The 20,457-nt window shown below is 45.3% G+C and overlaps 1 protein-coding gene, 1 long non-coding RNA gene and 1 pseudogene across 5 annotated transcripts in view; 1 reads left to right on the top strand and 2 right to left on the bottom strand.

Annotated features, from left to right (window-relative positions):
* Positions 1-20,457, bottom strand: part of LOC138843145 (uncharacterized) — a 44,789-nt gene that overhangs the window by 23,350 nt on the left and 982 nt on the right. The window lies entirely within an intron of this gene.
* LOC100357259 (U3 small nucleolar RNA-associated protein 14 homolog C-like) lies at positions 195-19,928 on the bottom strand (annotated as a pseudogene). The gene is made up of 2 exons (XR_016226830.1): positions 19,606-19,928; positions 195-2,839 (listed from the first exon to the last, which is right to left on the bottom strand). The product of XR_016226830.1 is annotated as a U3 small nucleolar RNA-associated protein 14 homolog C-like (transcript).
* Positions 19,880-20,457, top strand: part of GTF2A1 (general transcription factor IIA subunit 1) — a 42,653-nt gene continuing 42,075 nt past the window's right edge. The window contains exon 1 of one of the 2 annotated variants that reach the window (XM_051826193.2): positions 19,880-20,363. In XM_051826193.2, the coding sequence (XP_051682153.1) occupies positions 20,334-20,363 (30 nt within the window). In that variant the 5' untranslated portion in view covers positions 19,880-20,333. The remainder of the gene's footprint in view (positions 20,364-20,457) is intronic. The other variant, XM_051826194.3, reaches the window with a different exon arrangement.

Genomic DNA, 20,457 nt, shown 5'->3' with positions numbered 1-20,457 from the left:
CTGGCATGAAAGTATCAGAAGCCTAATGCCTTCATTTCTCAAATGTGACTTAACTACAGCCAGTATGCTAAGCCAGTTTTGGAGCTGATCCTGCAGCACTGAGTGACCGAAGAAGAAGCAGTCAGGGCTCTAGGTCGCGGGCACCAAGATGCCACTATTCTGGCCACTTGGTCTGCAGAGATTTTCCTCAGCTGTTTTTTTTTTTTTTTTTTAAGATTTATTTATTTATTAGAAAGTCAGAGTTACACAGACAGAGGAGACAGAGAGAGAGAGAGAGAGAGAGAGAGAGAGAGGTCTTCCATTCACTGGTTCACTCCCCAACTGGCCACAATGGCTGGAGTTGTGCTGATCTGAAGCCAGGAGCCAGGAGCCTCCTCCAGGTCTCTCACGTGGGTGCAGGGGTCCAAGGACTTGGGCTATCTTCTACTGCTTTCTCAGGCCATAGCAGAGAGCTGGAATGGAAGTGGAGCAGCCAGGACTAGAACCGGCGCTCATATGGGATGCCGGCACTTTAGGCCAGGGCATTAACCTGCTGCACCACAGCACCGGCCCCTCCTCAGCTGTTTTCTGTGATGTGTGGTTGGTCATTTTGGATTGCTCTGTATGACAGGAAGAGCGGTGTCCCAAATCCTCTGCTTTTATGGGCTCAATGATATGGCCTAGCTTGGTGATGACCCTGAGAGTAGTCAGTTACTGTAAGGCGCTCTGGGTGTTCCATGTGTACCCTACAGGGGTCTGGATGATCCTTTCAAGTAGCTGGTGGTGGGTGAAAGATGTGGAAGCACCCGCACCTGAGAAGCTGCTGTGTGAATGTGGTGCTTCTCACTGATAACCACAGTGGGCCAATTCTTGTCTTTTCTTGGAGGACCCTCAGGAGCTTTAATGAGAAACTGGCATCTTTTCTTGGCACTGGGCTCCAGCCCCACATCAGCCGATTCGCCCCAGCCAGGCAGCGTCAGGTCCAAGTCCTTTGTCTTACTCGTTCTCACAGTTCCCCTCTTCTCTCTCAAGAAGTCTCTGACGACGTCATCCCCAGTGAATGCTTCCTTTATTATCTGCTTTTGCTCTCTCTGCTCTTCATCTTCCAACTCCCCCACCGCGGTAGGAACTGCCAGGCACTCCGCAGGAGGTGATGTTGTGGTCAGGAGGTTCTGTGGATCAATCATTTGCTCCTCTGTTTTCTTCCCTTGGGGGGCACCTGGCTGGCTATTTGGGTTCCTCTCTGACCCCTGCACTCCTAACACAGGTCTGGGAAGCTCCTTATTGTGAAAACGTCCTCCGTTGCCTGGCTGTTCCAGCTCTCGCCGAGTCTGTACTCTCTTGAGTCTGCAGCAACAGGGCTTGCCCTTCTGGAGCAGGGGCAGACTCCTGTCTCCGGACCTGGAGAGCAGTCCCCGCTGAACTCAAGTCTGGCTTCCTGGATGGATGGGTCCCCGCGTTGACTTGCTGAGACGGTGTCCTCAGCTCAAACAGTATCTCTTGGGTGCTAGAATCTTCTGTTTCCTGGCTGCCCCCCCCCCCCCCAGCATCCTGGGGAAGCTCAGATCTTTTCCTGAGGGATCTCTTTTCCTCAGATTCTTTCAACAAAGTTTCTTTGTTTGCCGCTGTCCTTTCACAACCCTCCTCCTCAGAAATCTCAGGGCCAAAGGCTCAGGCAGTTTTTGAGGGTCCTTCTGGAGGTCAGCCGCTCTTGTGTTTCAGGTGCAACCTCTGGACATCCAGGGATTTGATCCGTCTGCATTCATCTGTGCTCCCTTCACTGCATCAGGGACGAGTTCTTCCTCTTCTTTTGCATCTCCCTCCTCTTCATCACTCACTGAGGCTCCCTGGAATTCCTGCGTCAGTTCCTTGTTCTTGGCCAATTATTCCTGCATTGCTTGGTCATATTTGGCTGTAACTGCCCTTGACTTGGCCCATTTCCTGCTATTTTGGTGCTTAAGACTCATTCGCTCCATCATTCTGACTTTTTCAATTATTTTTTCCAGTTATCCCAATGCACCAGTCAGATTAACCTTCTGCAAGTGCTCAAACTCTTTTAGGGCTCTCTTGGCCTTCTCTTTGCTCACAACTTTGTGTTACTTTTTGCTTTTGCTTTTCTTCTCTCTTTGAGCCCTGGCCTCACGGTGGAACTGCAGAGCCCTGGCCCTCTGAAACTCTGCTTTGGTGCATCTGAGTCTCTCCCAGGCTCATGGCCTTGAGAGAGGCCTTTTCCACTGGCGTCAGTAAAGGGTCCATCACCAGCCGCTTGTTCTTATGGAGGTTACAAACCTCCTGCTCCAGGGGGGGTCCTGCCTTCCAGCCACTGAGCACATGTTCAATGGGAGCAAAGGCTGACTGCTCCTTCTCCAGAGAAAAACCAGCTGCCAGTTCTTCAGAATGATAGGATCCCATTTGCAGAGAGCTTGTGAAGTTTTATTGAATGCTCTCTGTGGATCTGTTCAACCTCTTCTTTGTTAAGGGGCAGTTCCAGAGTTGTCTTTATTTTGAGTCTATTCAGTTGCTTTTTCACAGTGGCCAATGAGGACGAAGTTTTGACAAGCTCAAGCAGATCTGAAAAGATCAACTTTTCTCTTGATCCTTCGCAAATGTCATTGAACTCTGATACCTTCAGACCAGCCTCAGGTCTCTCAGCCAATGTCTGCCTCTTCTTCCCATCAAGAGAACTGATTGCTTCCAGAAGCTTTTGAAGCTTTCTCACTTCATCACTCTCCCGCTCTTCTTCACTGGTGCTCAAGCAATAGTCATTTGGCAACTCCACTGGTTCTTCTTGTTGTCTTAAAGTCAAAAGGTTCTCCGTGTGCTGGATCACATTCATCTCAGCAACTTGCCCCTCTCCAGCCTAGAATTTAGGAAAACAAAAATCCGTATCTAAGGAAATATAGTAATTGAATGTTTTAGTATTTCATTTTATCATATTTATTTGCAAGGCAGAAAGAGAGATATCTCTCATCTACTGGTTCACTCCCCCAAATGCCCAAATAACCAAGGCTGGGCAACGCTGAAGTCAGCAGCCTATAACTCAATCTGAGTCTTCATGTGGTTGGCAAGGACACAAGTACTTCAGCCATTACCTGCTGCCTCCCCAGGTGGACAGGAAGTTGGAATTGGAATAGAGTAAAGCTGGGACTGGAACCAGCTACTACTCTAATTTTAGATGTGGGTATCCCAATCAGCAGCTTAACTGCTGCACCAAATGCCTGCTTCTAATGAGGCAGGCTAGATAGATAGCTGACTTACTAACACAGGATAGGTAATAATTGGCCTAGATGAGCGGCCCATACATTAACAATGTCCCAACTGTCTTTTGACAAGAAACAGGCCCTTATCACAGACACCACCTACATCCATACACTGGGCAGATGAGCAAAAATAAGTTTTCACCAGCTGGGGCTGCCATCTTGATTGCTGACCAATCTTTGCTTCATTATAATAAAAAAGCACACCCTGAAAGGAGTCTTGAGATGTTAATGAAACATGGAAGTATGTTAGAGGATGTTACCCTAGTTGCACTTGTGTGAACAAAGTCTCAAGCTAAACATGGTAAAAGAACCTCCCATCAGTAAAGAGTACCTCCCCGAGCTGAAAAAAACTGATAAAAGAATGATGTACCTCGGCCCCTGGACACTGCAGAAAGCTCATGTTCTGAGCCTGCTCGTGGGGTGTGCACTTTTGCTCTGCCAATAAGTCCTTTTTTCCCAATGGCCTTTGTCTCTGTCCCATCCTTAAATTCTTTTCTGCCTTTAGGAAAGAACCTGGAGCTCTGGCTCCCTGGCCCCAGGATCCCCAACATGAATAATTCATTTTAATCCCAGTATCAATAAAAGGGAAGAAAGGAGATGTGCCCTTGGGAAACAGTAAAGGACCCAAGGGGAAAACCAAAGTCACTTGAGAAAAGATGAACTGTATATTGTAAATACACACACATAGAAATGGCTTTGGGAGGCTGTGCCACATCAACATATTCCAGTGGGACTGTTTCACACATGCTTACAAAACTACATTTGCTGTGAATCCAAAGAAATTCTTGTTCTGTTATTATGATCATCAACAAAAACATTTAAGGAGTTCTTTTAAAAAGTTTTTACATTTTATCTTTATTTTATATGTTTTTTTTTAAAGATTTACTTATTTATTTGAAAGGCAGAGTTACAGAGAGGCAGAGGCAGAGTGAGAGAAAGAGGGAGACAGAGTGAGAGAGATCCTCCATCTTCTGGTTCACTCCCCAAATGGTTGCGATGGCCAGAGCTGGGCAGATCCAAAGCCAGGGGCTTTTTATGGGTCTCCCATGTGGGTGCAGAGGCCCAAGGACTTGGACCATCTTCTGCTGCTTTCCCAAGCACATTAGCGGGAGCTAGATTGGAAGCAGAGCAGCTGGGACTCGAATGGGCACCCATAGGGGATGCTGGCACTGCAGGCAGCAGCTTTACCTGCTATGCCACAGCACCAGCCCCTAATGTTATATTTTAAAAATTTATTTGAGGGGCTGGCACTGTGGCATGGTGGGTAAAGCCACCACCTGTGGTGCCAGCATCTAATATGGGTGCCAATTTGAGTCCTGGCTGCTCCACTTCCAATCCAGCTCCTGGCTAATGCACTTGGGAAGGCAGAAGGATAGTCCAAGTGCTTGGGCCCTTGCACTCATGTGGGAGATCCAGATGAAGTTCCTGGCTCCTGGCTTCACATCAGCCCAGCTATGTCCATTGCAGCCATTTGGGGAGTGAACTAGAGGATGGAAGATCTCTCTCTCTTTCTCAGTCTCCTCTCCCCTCCCCACCCATAACACTGTATTTCAAATAAATAAAAATACACCTTAAAAAAACTTTGAGAAACAGAGACAGACATCTGCTGATTCACTTTGCCTACAAGAGCCAGGACTGCATCAGGCCAAAACCAGGAGCCTAGAACCCAATCCAGGCCTTCCACATGGTGGCAGAGACCCAAGTACTTGTGCCATCTCCTGCTTCCTCCCAGGGTACGTATTAGCAGGAAGCTGGAATCAAAAGCTGATTCAGGACTCAAACCCAGGCACTCCAATATGGGTATAGGATATGGGGATATAGGATATGGTATATAGGAGTCCCAAGCTATTCCTAATACCCTAACCACTATGCCAAACGCTTGCCCCAAGAATTCTTAAGATTATCAAGACAGTCTTAACTACTGCACACATCGAAACCTCAAAATATTGTCATTTTTTCTCTTAAAAGGAATTACAAATAGATAATCTTTTTCTATGAAATGAGGAGAGTGACATTGTGGTGCAGGTTAAGCTGCTGCTTGAGACACTGGCATCCCACATCAGAGTGCCTGGCTTAAGTCATGACTGCTCCACTTCTGATCCAGCTCCCTGGGAAAGCAGCAGTGGATGACTCAAGTATTTTGGTCCCATAAGGGAGACCTGCATGAAGTTCCTTACTTCTAGCTTTGGCCCAGCTCAGATCTGACTGTTGCAGTCATTTAGGTAGTGAACCAGTAGACAGAAGATCTTTGTCTCTCCATCTCTCTCTGTCTCTCTGCTTTTCAAATAAATCATTTTTAAGAAAAGAATTACAGGTATGAAGATAATTTATTATATAAAATCTATATGAAAAATGCTAAAATTCAGGAAGGAAATCAAATGACCTATTACAATCAGGGGAAATAGAGAAGACATGTGTTTTGACCTGGCTCTTGAAGAAAAGGGTAACACCTCAAAAGGCAAAGCAGGGCAGAAAACAGGAACAAAACATTCCAAGCAGTGGGAACACCATGATATATAAGTAAGGAGGCAGAACTGAGTGTAAATGATAGATTTAGGAAAAAGTCAGTACATCTATCAGATGAGAATAGTACAGATAATAAAAAATATGGCAGACTGTATTTCTAAAATGAATACAATGAACACCAGTATTTTCAATCCACACACTCTTTCAGAACCTCCCCATCATGTGCTGGAGTCTCTTTCCCACCTCTTGAATCTAAGCGGATATACTGCTATTCCGATCAAGAAAGTCAGTCACTCACTAAGATAGTGGGAGTGATGTGTTGCTCTGGGATTTCCAAGGCAAGGTCACTGAAGGATACAGCTTCTGCCTGGCTCTCCCAGAACATTCACCTTTGGAAACCAGCCTCCATGTGTGAGAGAACCTAGACCGCATGGAGAGACATTCTGTTACTGTGCCAGTTGACAACCCCTCTGAATTCTTAGCTGACATCCAGAATTGAACCTGTTAAGAAAGTACATATATCTTCAGATGATTCTCGTTCTGATATCTGGGAACCAGATGTCACAGAACAGAGACAGGCTATCCCCTCTATGCCCTGTCCAAATTACTGGTCTACATTATCTTTGAACACAATAACTGGGTGTTTTAGGCAAATAATTTTTGGGGATAATTTGTTACATAGCCATAGTAACTGGAACACAAACACTAATTAATTAAGCATATGCCATGTGTCACATTTGATGCCTCATATCAGTTAGCTATTCCTATGTAACAAAGCATCTCTAATCTCAGTAGCTTAAAAAGTTATTATTTTTTAATGTAGCTCACATATCTGTGAGTCTACACGGGACTGGCTGACCTAAGCTGGGTGACTAAGTGTTGGTTGGGATCTTTGCTCTAGGTTGAGCTTGCTTGGAGCATCCTTGCTAGAATAATTGGTTTTATGTGTCTCTTATTCAACTCTTAGAACCAGTGAGCTTCCCTGAAAAATGTCATTCTCACGGGAAAGCAGTAACACAAGGAGAGTGGAAACACATACAGCCTCTTGAGACCCAGAACTGAAATGGCAACCATCACTTTTACACATTCCGTTGACCAAATAAAGTCACACAATCAGACCCAGGGTGAAGAAACAGGAAAAACAGACTTCACCTACTTAGTCTTTGGCAATGTATGCATATAGGGAGTGGTAAATAATTAGAGCCATTATGTCAATCTATCACATATTTAATCTTCATAATTATTAGTTATCATTATTATCCCCATTTCATTAATAAACACATTTTCAGAGTCTTAATGAGTTTACAGAATTCTTGGAGCTTCCCAAGGCTGCCTTATCACTGCAGCCTGCTTAAGAGATTGACCTCTCAGGAGTCTTCATATATCCCTTTATATGCCAGACCACAACCAATGGTAAGCGTGCTGGGACATCTAGTCTGCCCCATGAATCAATTCCTGACCTTCCTCTAATTAACCCTCAATACCACTATGCCAACATCCCTCCCCTCTCCATTTGTCTCATGCAGCAGGAGTTCAGACATTTTTCACTCGGCTACCCAACTCACTCACAAATATGGCCCACTCCCTAGTTGTCTGAACACTCCCTGAACCCTCTGAGACTCAGCATCTTTATCCATGACTCTGAAATTTCCTTTCTCTTAATGCTCCTGTTGAAATCCAGCTTACCCTCTCAAAACTGTTTTTCTCCCCATCTTTTACCATGTATGATGAGAGACAAGACTGGTATTCTCCTTGCTTCCCACTGCAGCTTCATAAATTGTTATCCTCTTCAAAAGTTTAGGTCCTGGGGCCAGCACTGTAGCATAGCAGGTAAGGCCATTGCCTGCAGTGCTGGCGTCCCTTATGGGCGCTGGTTTGAGACCCAGCTGCTCCACTTCCGATCCAGCTCTCTGCTATCGGCCTGGGAAACCCAGACCCAAGTGTTTGGGCCCCTTGCACCCATGTGGGAGACCTGGAAGAAGCTCCTGGCTCCTGTCTTCAGAGCAGCGCAGCTCCAGACACTGTGGCCATTTGGAAAGTAAACCAGCAGATGGAAGACTTGTCTCTCTCTGCCTCTGCCTCTCTGTAATTCTGCCTTTCAAATAAATAAATAAATCTTTTTTTAAAAAAATTTAGGTCCTGTTAAGTCACATTATCAAATACTGCAAACTCCAAATACTGCTATCCCATTGACCTCCAAATATACCTCATTCATGGAAGATTTTAGCATCCAGCTCTTTCTCTTTTTAAAGATTTATTTATTTATTTGAAAGGCATTGACAGACAGGGAGAGACAAAGAGATATTAAATCTGCTGTTTCACTCCCCAAATGACTGCAACAGCTGGGGCTGAAGCTGGGAGCCAATAACTCCATCCAGTCTCCCAGATGTGTGGTAGTGACTAAAGAACTTGAACCATCAGCTGCTGCTTCACAGATGCAGTAGCAGGGTAGTAGATCAGAAGTTGAGTAGCCAGGACTCAAACTGGCACTCCAACATTTGATGTGGGTGTACCAACCTGCTGAACCACCACTTCTGCCTCTGGTTCACTACGTTTCTGTTCATCCCAACTCCTGTTGCTATTCTTGATGTGTGATCAAACCAATGACAGGGCCTCTTAAATCTTTAACCTCTCCAACCCTGATGAGGTTTTCTTTATCTCACTTCAGCTGCCCAATCTAGGTCTCCCACATGGGTGGCAGGAACCCAACTATACAAATCATCACCTACTGCCTTGTAAGGTGCACATTAGTAGGGAGCTGGAGTCAGGAGCAGAGCTGGGACTTGAACCCAGTTACTCCAGTAAGGGATGTGGGCATCCCAGGAACTGCTTTAACCATTAAGCCAAATGCCTGACCCTAATTTTCACTATTTTTAACTGTCACAAATCACAGTTGTTAAACTTATAATTCAAGATATTGCATACACAGTTGATATTTAAGAATCAGATAAACAGGAAATTCATATAACTAAATAGTTTTTAACATTAATTACATTTCTAGGCCTTCTCGGCAATACCAATGAAGCCTTCTGAGTGGAAGACAAACTGAGTGGTAAAGGAACATTACTGATTATAAAATAATGCTTCATTTGAGGCCAGATTTGTGGTGCAGTAGGTTAAGCCGCCACCTGCAATGTTGGCATCCCATATCATTGTGGGTTCAAGTCCCAGCTGCTCCACTTCTGATTCAGCTCCCTGCTAATGTGCCTGGGAAAACACCAACAGATTGCCCAAATGCTTGGGTCCCTGCCACCCATGTGGGAGACCTGGATGGAGTTCCCCCATTATGTGGCCATTTGGGGAATGAACCAGTACATGGAGACCTCTCTCTTTCTCTCTTTTAAATAAATAAATATTAAGAAAATAATGCTTCATGGAGTTTATTTTTACAATTTTAAGTGGAAAATTTCACACATATAGATAGGATAGTATAATGAACCCCAGTGTACCCTTCACTTACCTTCAGTAATTATCAACACTTTACCAAACCTGTTTCATTTATATCCTATCCTTGCCCCTGCTTCTGTATTAAAGTCCCAGATATCATATCATTTCATTCTTAAACTTTTCAGTATGCATTTTTGGTAAGGTCTTTGAACTTTATCATTAGCTACCAAAAGCTTATCAACCACCCCTTAATTTAATCAACTCTCCAACAAGTGTTTGTATTTCTGTCATGTAATTTTTATCTTCCAGTTTATTTAAATCAGGATCCCAGTAAGTTCCACACATTATGATTGAGTGATGTCTTTTTTTTTAAGATTTATTTTTTTGAAAGTCAGAGTTACACAGACAGAGGAGACAGGGAGAGACATAGAGAGAGAGAGAGAGAGAAAGAGAGAGAGAGAGGTCTTCCATCCAGTGATTCACTCCCCAATTGGCTGCAATGGCTGGAGCTGCACCGATCCAAAGCTGGGAGCCAGGAGCCTCTTCCAGGTCTCCCACACAGGTGCAGGGGCTCAAGGACTTGGGCTCTCTTCTACTTCTTTCCCAGGCCATAGCAGAGAGCTGGATCAGAAGTGGAGCAGCCAGGTCTCAAACCAACGCCCATATGGGATGCCAGCACTTCAGGCCAGGGTGTTAACCCACTGCACCACAGTGATGGCCCTGATTGATGTCTTTTAAATGCTCCCCCCGCCCAGATTTATTTATTTATTTGAAAGGCAGTGAGGGAGAGAGAGAGTGAGCGAGAAAGATATACATTTTCCATCTGCTGGTTCACTCCCCAAATGGCTGCAGCAGATGGAGCTGAGCCAGGCCGAAGCCCGGAGCTTCTTCCAGATCTCCCATGGGATACAGGGACCCAAGTACTTGGGCCATCTTCTGCAGCTTTTCCAGGCACATTAGCAGGGAGCTGGATATGAAGTGGAGCAGCAGGGTGTTAAACTGGCACCTATGTGGGATGCCAGTGTCGTGGGTAGTGATGTAACACAATGCTGGCCCCCGAAATGGTTTTTAAAACATCGGTTCTTCTACCTTCCTCTGCACTTATTTGTTGAAAATTTGATCATTTGTTCTGTAGTTTTCCAGGGTCTGGGTTTTGATGATTGCATTCCTAATGTGTAACAATGTATTTCCTCATTCTCTTTAGTTTTTGTATAATCTTGCTTGAATGTAGAAGCTTAATCACAATCAGACTTTATTTTTTGGGGAGTAGTGGGTGGGCCAAGACTACCTCATAGGTGGTAGCCTATTTTTCATCAGGCTATGTAAATATACAAAAAAATGTCTTTTTTCTCTTTCTGTGATGCTGAGAGATGTCATCTCTTGATTCATTTGTACAATTTTGATATACTATCTTTTTTTTTATTCACTGATTAGTTGCAATACTTCTTTATGGAGAAACTTCCTCTCATCTGTGTTAGTTTCCTGAGGAGAAAATAAGTCACCACAAAAATGGCATTAAACAACAGAAATGTATCCTCAAACTGGAGGTCAAAATAGATGTTGGCAGGGTCTTATTCCTTGCTCTAGAGTTATAGAAGAAAACCCACTTTTTGATTTTTCCCACTTCTGTTGGTTACTGGCACACCTTGTGGCTGCATCAGCCCAATTTCTGTCACTATAGTCATATTTCCTTTTCTTCTTCTGTTTATTCTCTTGTGTGTATCTTATACGGACATTTAACTGGATGTAGGGCTCACCCAAGTTATCTAGTAATCCATGATGATCAATTACAAGTCTACTCCTTGTCAATTTGACATTAATATATGCTTCTTTAAATTAATACTTAAAATAAGGAAAATAACAAAGTTATGATTTTACCTAACATGATACAACTATCCGTTCTGCAACCAAAACTCCGACCTTTTCCATGAATAGAAGTTAAGGTCCTTGAATGATGTTTACTCTTCTAATATCCTATAACTGCGATACTATGATGTAAAACTAACGAGACTTGATTTCTGATACAAAATCAATACATATTCTGTTACATGATAACAGATAAGAGAGGAAAAAAAATAAAGGTACTTATTACCCCATTCTGAATTCCCTTTGCCTGCAGCAAAAACTTTAGCTGGCTGTGGTTCTTTACCTGGTGGGATGACACATCTTCATTTCTTAGGAGTCTGGGTCAGGGCCAGCGATGTGGTATAGCAGCCAAAGCTGCCGCCTGCAGTGCCGGCATCCCAAATGGGGACCGGTTCAAGTCCTAGCTGCTCCACTTCCAATACAGCTCCCTGCTGTGCCTGGGAAAGCAGTAGAAGATGGCCAAGTGCTTGGGCCCCTTGAACCCGCTTGGAGACCTGGAAGAAGCTCGTGGCTCCTGGCTTCGGATCGGCACAGCTCCGGCTGTTGCAGCCATTTGGGGAGTGAACCAGCAGATGGAAGACTGATCTCTCTCTCTCTCTCTCTCTCTCTCTCTTCCTCCCTCCCTCTTTCTTTCTCTGTGTAACTGTGACTTTCAAGTAAAATAAATAAATCTTTAAAAAAAAAAAGAGTCTAGGTCATTTGTATTCTGGCCTAGATTGGGTTATTATAGTTTCCCATCCACCTTAATCACAGGCAATAGTAATACTAAGAGATGTTCCACTCCTGTATTCCAGACATACTCTTCCTTATCCCCCATTGTAGAATGGTAATCCAATTTCCCTATGATAGTTCAGATCAATTACACCAGCCAACACCATAACTCCCTCCTTGGCCCACTGATTCAGAGATACGAGGAACCCGAAGTGGCTGGATGGTAATCTTAATTTCTACTTCAATAAAATTTTTGTTTTGTCTCCTGGTGGAAGCATTACTCCTTCTGAAATGAGACCTCTAGGCCAGCAAAGCATAAAGTCATAGGAATATGAAGCAAAAATTTTGTTAGTGGGTCACTATGGGTAATAGTAAATGTGTCACTCCCATTTCCAACCCTTGATTCCTGGAACTGTGAATCCCAGCTATAAGGAAAAGAGCCCCAAATACTGGATATTAATTTACAGGCTCCTGGAGAATCTTGCTCCAGCCTACTAGCTACTGCAACCTAGCTAGCATTATGAATGAGTTTTCAAAGGGCCATTCTACCATTTTATTAAGTCATCTGCTTTGGGATAATGATGACACAGAAAGACAAGTGAATTCCATGAGCATGGGACATTACCACATCATTTTGATGTAAAATGAGTTCCTGCATCAGTTGCAGTACTGTGTAGAAAATCACGATTGTGGAAAAAACATTCTGTAAGTTCAAGGTTGGTAGCTGTGTTAGAAGCATAACATTCTGAGATGGCAAATCCATATCAAGAGTGTCCATTGCAGTAAGGACAAAACACTGCCCCTTCCCTGACAGAAGTGGCCCAATGTAATCAACTCACCACCAGGTAGGCAGCTGATCGCCCTAGGGAATGATGACATACTGAGCGCTCAGTGTTGGCCTCTGCTGCTGGCAGATTAGGCACTCAGTGGTGGCCATAGCCAGGTCACATTTGATTTGTAGAAGTCCACATTGCTGAGCTCATCGCGCATAATTCCTGGCTCTGTCACATGGTCACTTTGTTCACAAGTCCACTAGGCAAAACAAGGATGACAAGGGAAAGAGGCCGATTGGAAACCACATACTGGGTTATCCTCTCTAATTAAAATCTTCCTCTGCTGAGTCACCCTTTCATGGACACTCACGCAGGACACACATATCTTCAAGTTTTTTTTGCCCACTCAGAAAGATCTTTCTACATAACTCCTCTCCTATTTTTTGGGGGGGGGAGGGAGGTGTCATCAATTTTTCAATCATTCCTTCCAAGTCCTTGACTATGCAGCCAAACCATTGCTGATAACCGATGAATTGGTCTATGGGGCCATCTTTCTTTCCAAGCAAAGTGAACAACTGGGTACAGTGCCCAGAGTTCTATCTACTGGGTCTTCCTTCACTACTGTCTTCCAGGCATGTTCTAGAGAGGGGCTGAAGTGTTGTAGCCACACAGTTTCAGGTAGTGCCCACAAATTGTCCAGAACCACCTGTTAAATCAGATCCTAGTTTTCTCTTCCTTCATCAGCTGATTGCAGAGAACTCCCCATAAAGTCATAGATGGAGGCAAGAAAAGGGAATATGATGTAACAGGAGTAGGAACCATGGGCATTTGGGCTGTTTTTTCACGGAACTTACATGTGCCTTCAGGGACTGCTTGTACATGAGTACTACTTCCAGTTAATGATGGAGTGCTGGTGTGCATGCCCAACTTTATGGCTTGGGCTTTCAGATAATACCCAGTTCAGGTGGCATGGCAACTTGGTATTATCTGGTCAAGAGCTCAGTTTCTCCTGAGACCCAGCAGCAGGTCAACAGCTGTCTGTTAAAAGGAGAGTAGTTATCTGTGAATGATGAAAAGGCCTTGTTCGCAAACTGTAAAGGCCTGCATTGTGATTTGCCTATGGGAGTTTGCCAGTGGATCCAGAAGTCACCCTGTCTGTCATTTAGGCTTTATGATTCAGTCCATGTGGCAGAGCAGCTTGCACAGCAGCCAGGGTCTACTGCAGAGCCTTCTCTTGTTCTGGAACCCATCCAAAGTAAGCAGCTTTTCAGGTCACTTTGTGAATATACTGGAATAACACACTCAAATGAGGAATATGTTGCCTTCAAAATCAAAATAGGCAGGGCTGATGTTGTGGAGGAAGTTAGGGTGCCGCCTATGATGCTGGCATCCCTTATGAACAGTCCAGACCCGGATGGAGTTCCATGCTCCTGCCTCAGGTCACAGTGGCCCCTTAGAGAGTGAATCAGTGGATGGAAGGTTTCTTTCTCTGTCTCTCCCCCTTTCTCTGAACTCTTTCATACAAATAAATAAATCTTACCGAAAAAAATCAAAATAGGTCCAATAGATTTTGTGCCTCTTTCTCGGCTGCAAGAGCTAAATCTAACAACCAGTCCATCACTCTGAAGGGAATATTTCCAGGTGCCACACCATTGGACCCCTAGAAATTTCATTGATGTAGAATTCCCCTGAATTTTAGGCAGATTTATTTTTCAGCCTCTGACATGCAAATGTTCGGCAAGTTAGTGCTACTTCTCACTCACTAGATTCAAAACATAATGGTGGGGCGGGCACTGTGGCACAGGTTAATCCCCCGCCTGTGGTGCTGGCATCCCATACAGGCGCCAGTTCCAGTCCCAGCTGTTCCTCTTCCAATCCAGTTCTCTGCTATGGCTGGGGAAAGCAGTGGAAGATGGCCCAAGCCCTTGGGCCCCTGCACCCGCGTGGGAGACCCGGAAGAAGCTCCTGGCTCAGCACAGCTCCAGCTGTTTTGGCCAGTTGGAGAGTGAACCAGCAGATGGAAGACCTCTCACTCTCTGCCTCTTCTCTCCTATGTAACTCTTTCAAATAAATAAATAAATCTTAAAAACAAACAAACAAACAAACAAAGTTTGGGGGACTTTTATTGTTGTTTTAAGAAAAAGACATTTCCTGCTCTTGATCTAGAATGAGATTCAGACCTTTCTCCAAACAGTACTGATCTTGAAATAATGTCATTTAGGTAACAAGTATACTCATTGCTACTGGGTTTGTTATTATTTCTAGACACCTTCAGAGTCAGGGGGCAAAAGGTAAGACAAAATTCATCATGATACTTCTAATTTAAACACAAGACTATAGAATTTTTTATTTATATTCCCATATCATGTATTTCTTTTTTTTCATGTTAACAAGAATTAGTAAACCAAGACAGAAAATCACCCTCACCAGTATGGATAGGTATTATCCAACACACTGAGAACCTGGTTCTCAAGAACGACCGTGATCATATAATTAGAATGTAATATAATTACTCATATTCTTTATCCCACAATTCACACAAGAAATTAAGACATTGGTTAAGATACCCATATCCCATATTGTAGTGCCTGAGTTTTAAGTTCTGGCTGCAGCTCCTGATTCCAGCTTCTTGCCAATGTGTCTTTCAAATAAAATCTTTTAAATATTTTTGACATTTTTTTGTCCTTAGAGCATATCCCATTAAATATATAGTCAAATTACTGTTTTTAATTTAAAAATAATTTTTATTTTAAAAAATTTATTTTATTTGTAAGGCAGAGTGACAGAGATATCTTCATCTGCTGATTCACACTCCAAATGCCCACAACAGCTGGGGCTAGGCTAGGCTGAAGCTAGGAGCCAGGAACTCCAGCTTGGCCTCCAACATGGGTAACACGTGGGCCCAAGCACTTGAGTCATTATTTGCTGCCCTTCCAGGTGCACTGGCAGGGAACAGGATGGGAGGCGTGCAGATTTGGATGTGAACGGGAACACCAATATGGGATGGGTACATCCCATGTGGCAGATTAACTAGCTGCACCACAACGCCTACCCCACTTTATATATATTTTCATTTATTTTAAAAAGTAGAAGACAGAGATCCTACTTCTGTTGGTTCATTCTCCAAATGCCCAAAACAACCATGGCTGGTGTAGGCCAAAGGCAGGAACCAGGAACTTGAGCTTGCTCTCATGGGTGACAGGGACCCAGGTACCTGAGACATTGCCTGCTGCCTCCCAGAGTGAGCATGAACAGGAAGCTGGATCAGAGGCAGACCTGGGCCTTGACCCCAGCCACTCCCATACAGGATGAGAGCTTCACAAGCAGCACCTTAACTGCAAACCCAAGTGCCCCAAATTAGGACCTTTTGAAATCACTTTCCTTGTGTTTCAGGATATCTGGTTAGAGTAAGCTGCTTCAATTGAATTCGGGAAGTCTCTTTTTAAAAATTATTTTTTCCCTTTAACATTAATGCCACGGCTGGTGCCGCGGCTCAGTAGGCTAATCCTCCGCGTTGGGGCTCTGGCACACCAGGTTCTAGTCCCGGTCGGGGCTCTGGATTCTGTCCCGGTTGCCCCTCTTCCAGGCCAGCTCTCTGCTGTGGCCCGGGAGTGCAGTGGAGGATGGCCCAAGTGCTTGGGCCCTGCACCCCATGGGAGACCAGGATAAGCACCTGGCTCCTGCCATCGGATCAGCGCGGTGCACCAGCTGCAGTGGCCATTGAGGGGTGAACCAACGGTAAAGGAAGACCTTTCTCTCTGTCTCTCTCTCTCACTATCCACTCTGCCTGTCAAAACAACAACAACAACAACAAAAACATTAATGCCGCAAATATTTTGTTGAGTATATGTAATATAAATGAAAAAAGACACAGGCTTTGATTCTCACGAATTACATCTACATTATTCATTTTCATCCTACCCTCCAAAAAAGTACAGAATAATGTGAGCTAAACTTCTGAAATACTGAATAAAAATAGTCCAAAAGCCAATATAAAAGGTTATTTTTTACACCTAAGTAAACTATTTATCTTTCCAGAAACAAATAAAAAAATTTATTTAACTCATTTATTTTCTTGTTCTCTCCATATCCTTCTTACCCTGTCCTTATAGTTTACTTTTTTAAAAAAATTATGGTTCATTTTTCTTTTTCTTAAAGGTAAATATATTACACAACTTTTGTATTTCCTTTTTTTAATAATAGTATACCCATCTTTTTAAAAAATATTTTATCATAAATGAACACAAGCACCTAAGTCCATCACAGATGCTAAAGCAGTGAATTTTATTTTCAAATTTTTATATACAGCTTTAGTGTTTTCTTAAAAGTCAGAGTGACAGAGGGAGAAGGGGAAACGGGAAGAGAGAGAGAGAGAATGAATGAGACCCTCCATACACTGGCTCACTCCCCAAGTGATAGCAAAAGTCAGGGATGAGCCAGGCCAAAGCCAGGAGCCAGAAGCTTCATCTGCGGCTTCCACATTGGGGCAGGGGCCTAAGCGCTTGGGCCATCTTCTGCTGCTTTTCCCAGGTCATTAGCAGGGAGCTGAGTAAGAAAAGAAGCAGCAGGGACTTGAACCGGAGCCCATATGGGATGCCTGCATTGTAGGCAGAGGCTTAATTTTCTGCACCACCACACTGGCACATGTGTATAAAAATTTAATAAACTGATTTTTTTCTCCATTTTTGCAGTTGCCCAATATTTAGGCAAATATTTATATCTCTTAAAAGAAGTAACATTTTATCAGCCAATATTAAGCATTTTGAAGTTCAAAAAAATTCAAGGAACAGAGCACTGTTCTGTATCTCCTCTGACTATACATCGCTGTGACAGTATGAATCCACATACTAACTGGATGCTAAATATCTTGCACAGTTATTAAAAGTATGTTATTCAAGGCTTAGAATAAAAATTTTGATTAAAACAATTTAAATACAACACTAAAGAGTTTTCTGCTTATAAATTTTCCATTTTATAGCTTAAATGGCTAGAGCTTCCAAAAACTCAGGCCAGCACTTTTAGTGCAAGATCAGAAAGTATCGTTCCAGAGCTAAACTAGCTAGCATACTTAGTGACTGAAGATATATTAAAGCTAAATGAGGCCAGCGACGTGGCTCACTAGGCTAATCCTCCGCCTGCGGAGCCGGCACACGGGGTTCTAGTCCTGGTCGGGGCGCCAGATTCTGTCCCAGTTGCCCCTCTTCCAGGCCAGCTCTCTGCTGTGGCCTGGGAAGGCAGTGGAGGATGGCCCAAGTGCCTGGGCCCTGCACCCGCATGGGAGACCAGGAGAAGCACCTGGCTCCTGGCTTCGGATTAGCGAGGTGCACTGGCTGCAGTACGCCAGCTGCAGCAGCCATTGGGGGGTGAACCAATGGAAACAGAAGACCTTTCTCTCTCTCTCACTGTCCTCTCTGCCTATCCAAAAAAAAAAAAAAAAAAAAAAAAGCTAAATGAAAGATTGGAAAACCAGTTAGTTAGAATGGAATCCTTGAGGGTTTCTTAGATGTCAAGCACATGAATCAGAGAAAGGAAGAGACTTGGGTATTAGTAAAGTGCTTAGGTATCGCAGCCATTTAGAAGGCATAAAGAGAGGTCAACTCAGACCCTCTAGGGAGTGTGAAAGTCATAAGGACATTTTTAATCCAGTGAGGGGATTCCAGTATTTCACAAATCAGACCCACTGGCACATACATCTCATTGCCTTAGAGCAGAATCGTTGTGCAGAGCACAAATTTCATAGGTCTACTTCCTTGTCCATCTGCAGTGGTCTCAACCTAAATTGATAACAAAATACCTGACCACTTAGTCAAGTGTATCAGGTGATAGGATAGAAAACTAGGCGGAAGGTGAGGGATCTCAATGAAATTGGGAGTACCTCCAAGGAGGAAACAAAAAGTCCTCTTAAAACACTTTGCAGGGAGAACTACTAAGAGTGATGTTATTTGGGTACATTTTCAGGCTAATTGCCACCTGAATCTTAACTACACAAAAAATGTTGATAGAATCAGTTTCACATAAGCTACTAGGAACACAGATGTCCTGTGATTAATTTTTTCTTTAAGCACTTCCGACCAGGAGCTGTGCAGCGAACTACTAAGCAACAAACTGTGAAGGGCAGATTGGAGTTAGGAGCTAAACCATAGAGCTAAATACACTGTACGCCCTCACCCATTCACATTCCTATTTGCCATCTCCCATTTTCTATTAACGGCCTCTTGCTTTTCTAATCCTTTCCCGGAGCCTGGCAAGGTGCATCTTCCCCCCCCTGGTAGCATGCCTTTGATAAGTCTTCAAACCTGGTTTCACCCACACAACTCTTCTGATATTCTGTTTTGCTTTGCCTTTTGAAGATAAACCCCCTCACTCAAAATTCCCGGGCTAGAGAAAATGAGGTACTGAGGGTTCTGCCTTCGGGACAGCGCACTCTGTTCCGCGTGAGATGTTGACATCAAAGCTGGCTTTGCTTGGGTGAAGCAGGTCAAACGCCTATCGAATGCCCTCCACGACACGGACACATGCTCCCAGCTCTCTCGCAGGGAGAGGCCGTGTTAACTGGTGGGTCAAAGGCTCGTACTTCACGTGTGATTAGTCACTCCAGGCTAGCCACGTGGAGTCATGGCATGTTGGCAACATTTTTAAAACGCCAGGCAAAGTCATCGCTCTTCCATAGTCCAGCGGCTGGAGTTTCGCGCTTTGTCATTTCCATCAGGCTGCGAAGTCATTAAAACCACGCGGGCTAGCGGGGGCCGAAAGTTTGGGGACACTTCGCCCCCAAATCCTTGATACCCAGACTCAGCGTGGGGACAAACAGCTGCGCCGGCTTCGGAGGTTGCTAATTCTGGACCGTGCAGACCGAGGACCCAAATAGACTCCCACCCGCTTTTGAAACAGACTCAGCCCTGCGAGAAGAGGCCCACTCAGACGCGCGCAGCCCCGGGGCCACAAGATGACTCCGCACTTCACACCCTGTCCCGAGCCAGGCGCGCCAGGGGCCCGGAAGCCGCTCCACGTGACCCGCGCTCCTCCTCGGCCGCGCCGAGCGCGGCGGCGGCCACCGCCCCTTTCCCATACCCCAGCTCCCGCAGCGCCGCTCGGCGCGCAGACGTCTGACAGGAGGCGTTCCCAGCTAGCTGAGCCCTCGGGTGTCACTAGAACTCGCGCACCTTTCCCAGCAATGCCTTGCAAGCTCCCGGTCGCAGAGGGCTGCAGGAGACTTCCGCCTGGTTGCCAACCACGTGATCACGCGAGACTTGGGGAGCCGGCGGGCCAACTCCACTACTCCAGTCCCCGGGCTCCGCCCGCCCAGCGCCCTCCTTCGCGCGTAGCGACGCGGCGCGAGGCGGCCTCCGCCCCGGCGCGCCTGCGCACGCGGCTTCTCGCGGTGTCTCGCGCTCCGCCCCGCCCACCTCTGCCCCCGCCCTTTCCGCCCCTCCCTCCCCCTCCGCCCTGTCTCTCGGCGGCGGCGGCGGCGGCTCGCGCAGCTTGTTGGCTCGCTATATAAAGGGGAGAAGCGAGCGGACCGGACGGCTGGAGCTGCAGCCGGTGGCGGCAGCGGCGGCGCGGGGAGCGGTGACCGGTGGTTTCCCTCCTTGGCACGGGGTGGGGAGTGGGCAACGCCCCCCGGACCCCCGAAGGGTCTTGGCGTGTTTTTTTTTTTTAAGGCATTTCTCGAGGTTTTTAGCTTCGGGAGGAGAGAGTGTCCCCTTCCTTCTCCTCTCACCGCTTCCCCCTCTCCCTCAGAATCGATTTTGTTTCCATTTTTTGCCCCAATCTGTGGTGACTTGGGTCGCCCTCCGGGTGGTTTTTCTTTTCTTTTTTTTTTTTCTTTTTGGTTTTGTTTTGACCGTGTTTTCCCGGGGTTACCCCCGTGTTGTTTGTGTTGTGTGTGGAAATGGCGAACTCGGCAAATACAAACACCGTGGTAAGGACGTGGTTCGGTGGCCGGAGGGGGCTTCGTTCAGGCGGCAGCAACGGCCGGACCGGGCGGGGGCGGGGACGGCGGCGATCCCGGCCTC

The sequence above is a fragment of the Oryctolagus cuniculus genome, chromosome 20, assembly GCF_051225735.1.
Source record: "Oryctolagus cuniculus isolate XC-2025 breed Fujian yellow rabbit chromosome 20, ASM5122573v1, whole genome shotgun sequence".
Lineage (NCBI taxonomy): Eukaryota > Metazoa > Chordata > Mammalia > Lagomorpha > Leporidae > Oryctolagus > Oryctolagus cuniculus.
This window is presented reverse-complemented; position numbering and strand designations above follow the sequence as displayed.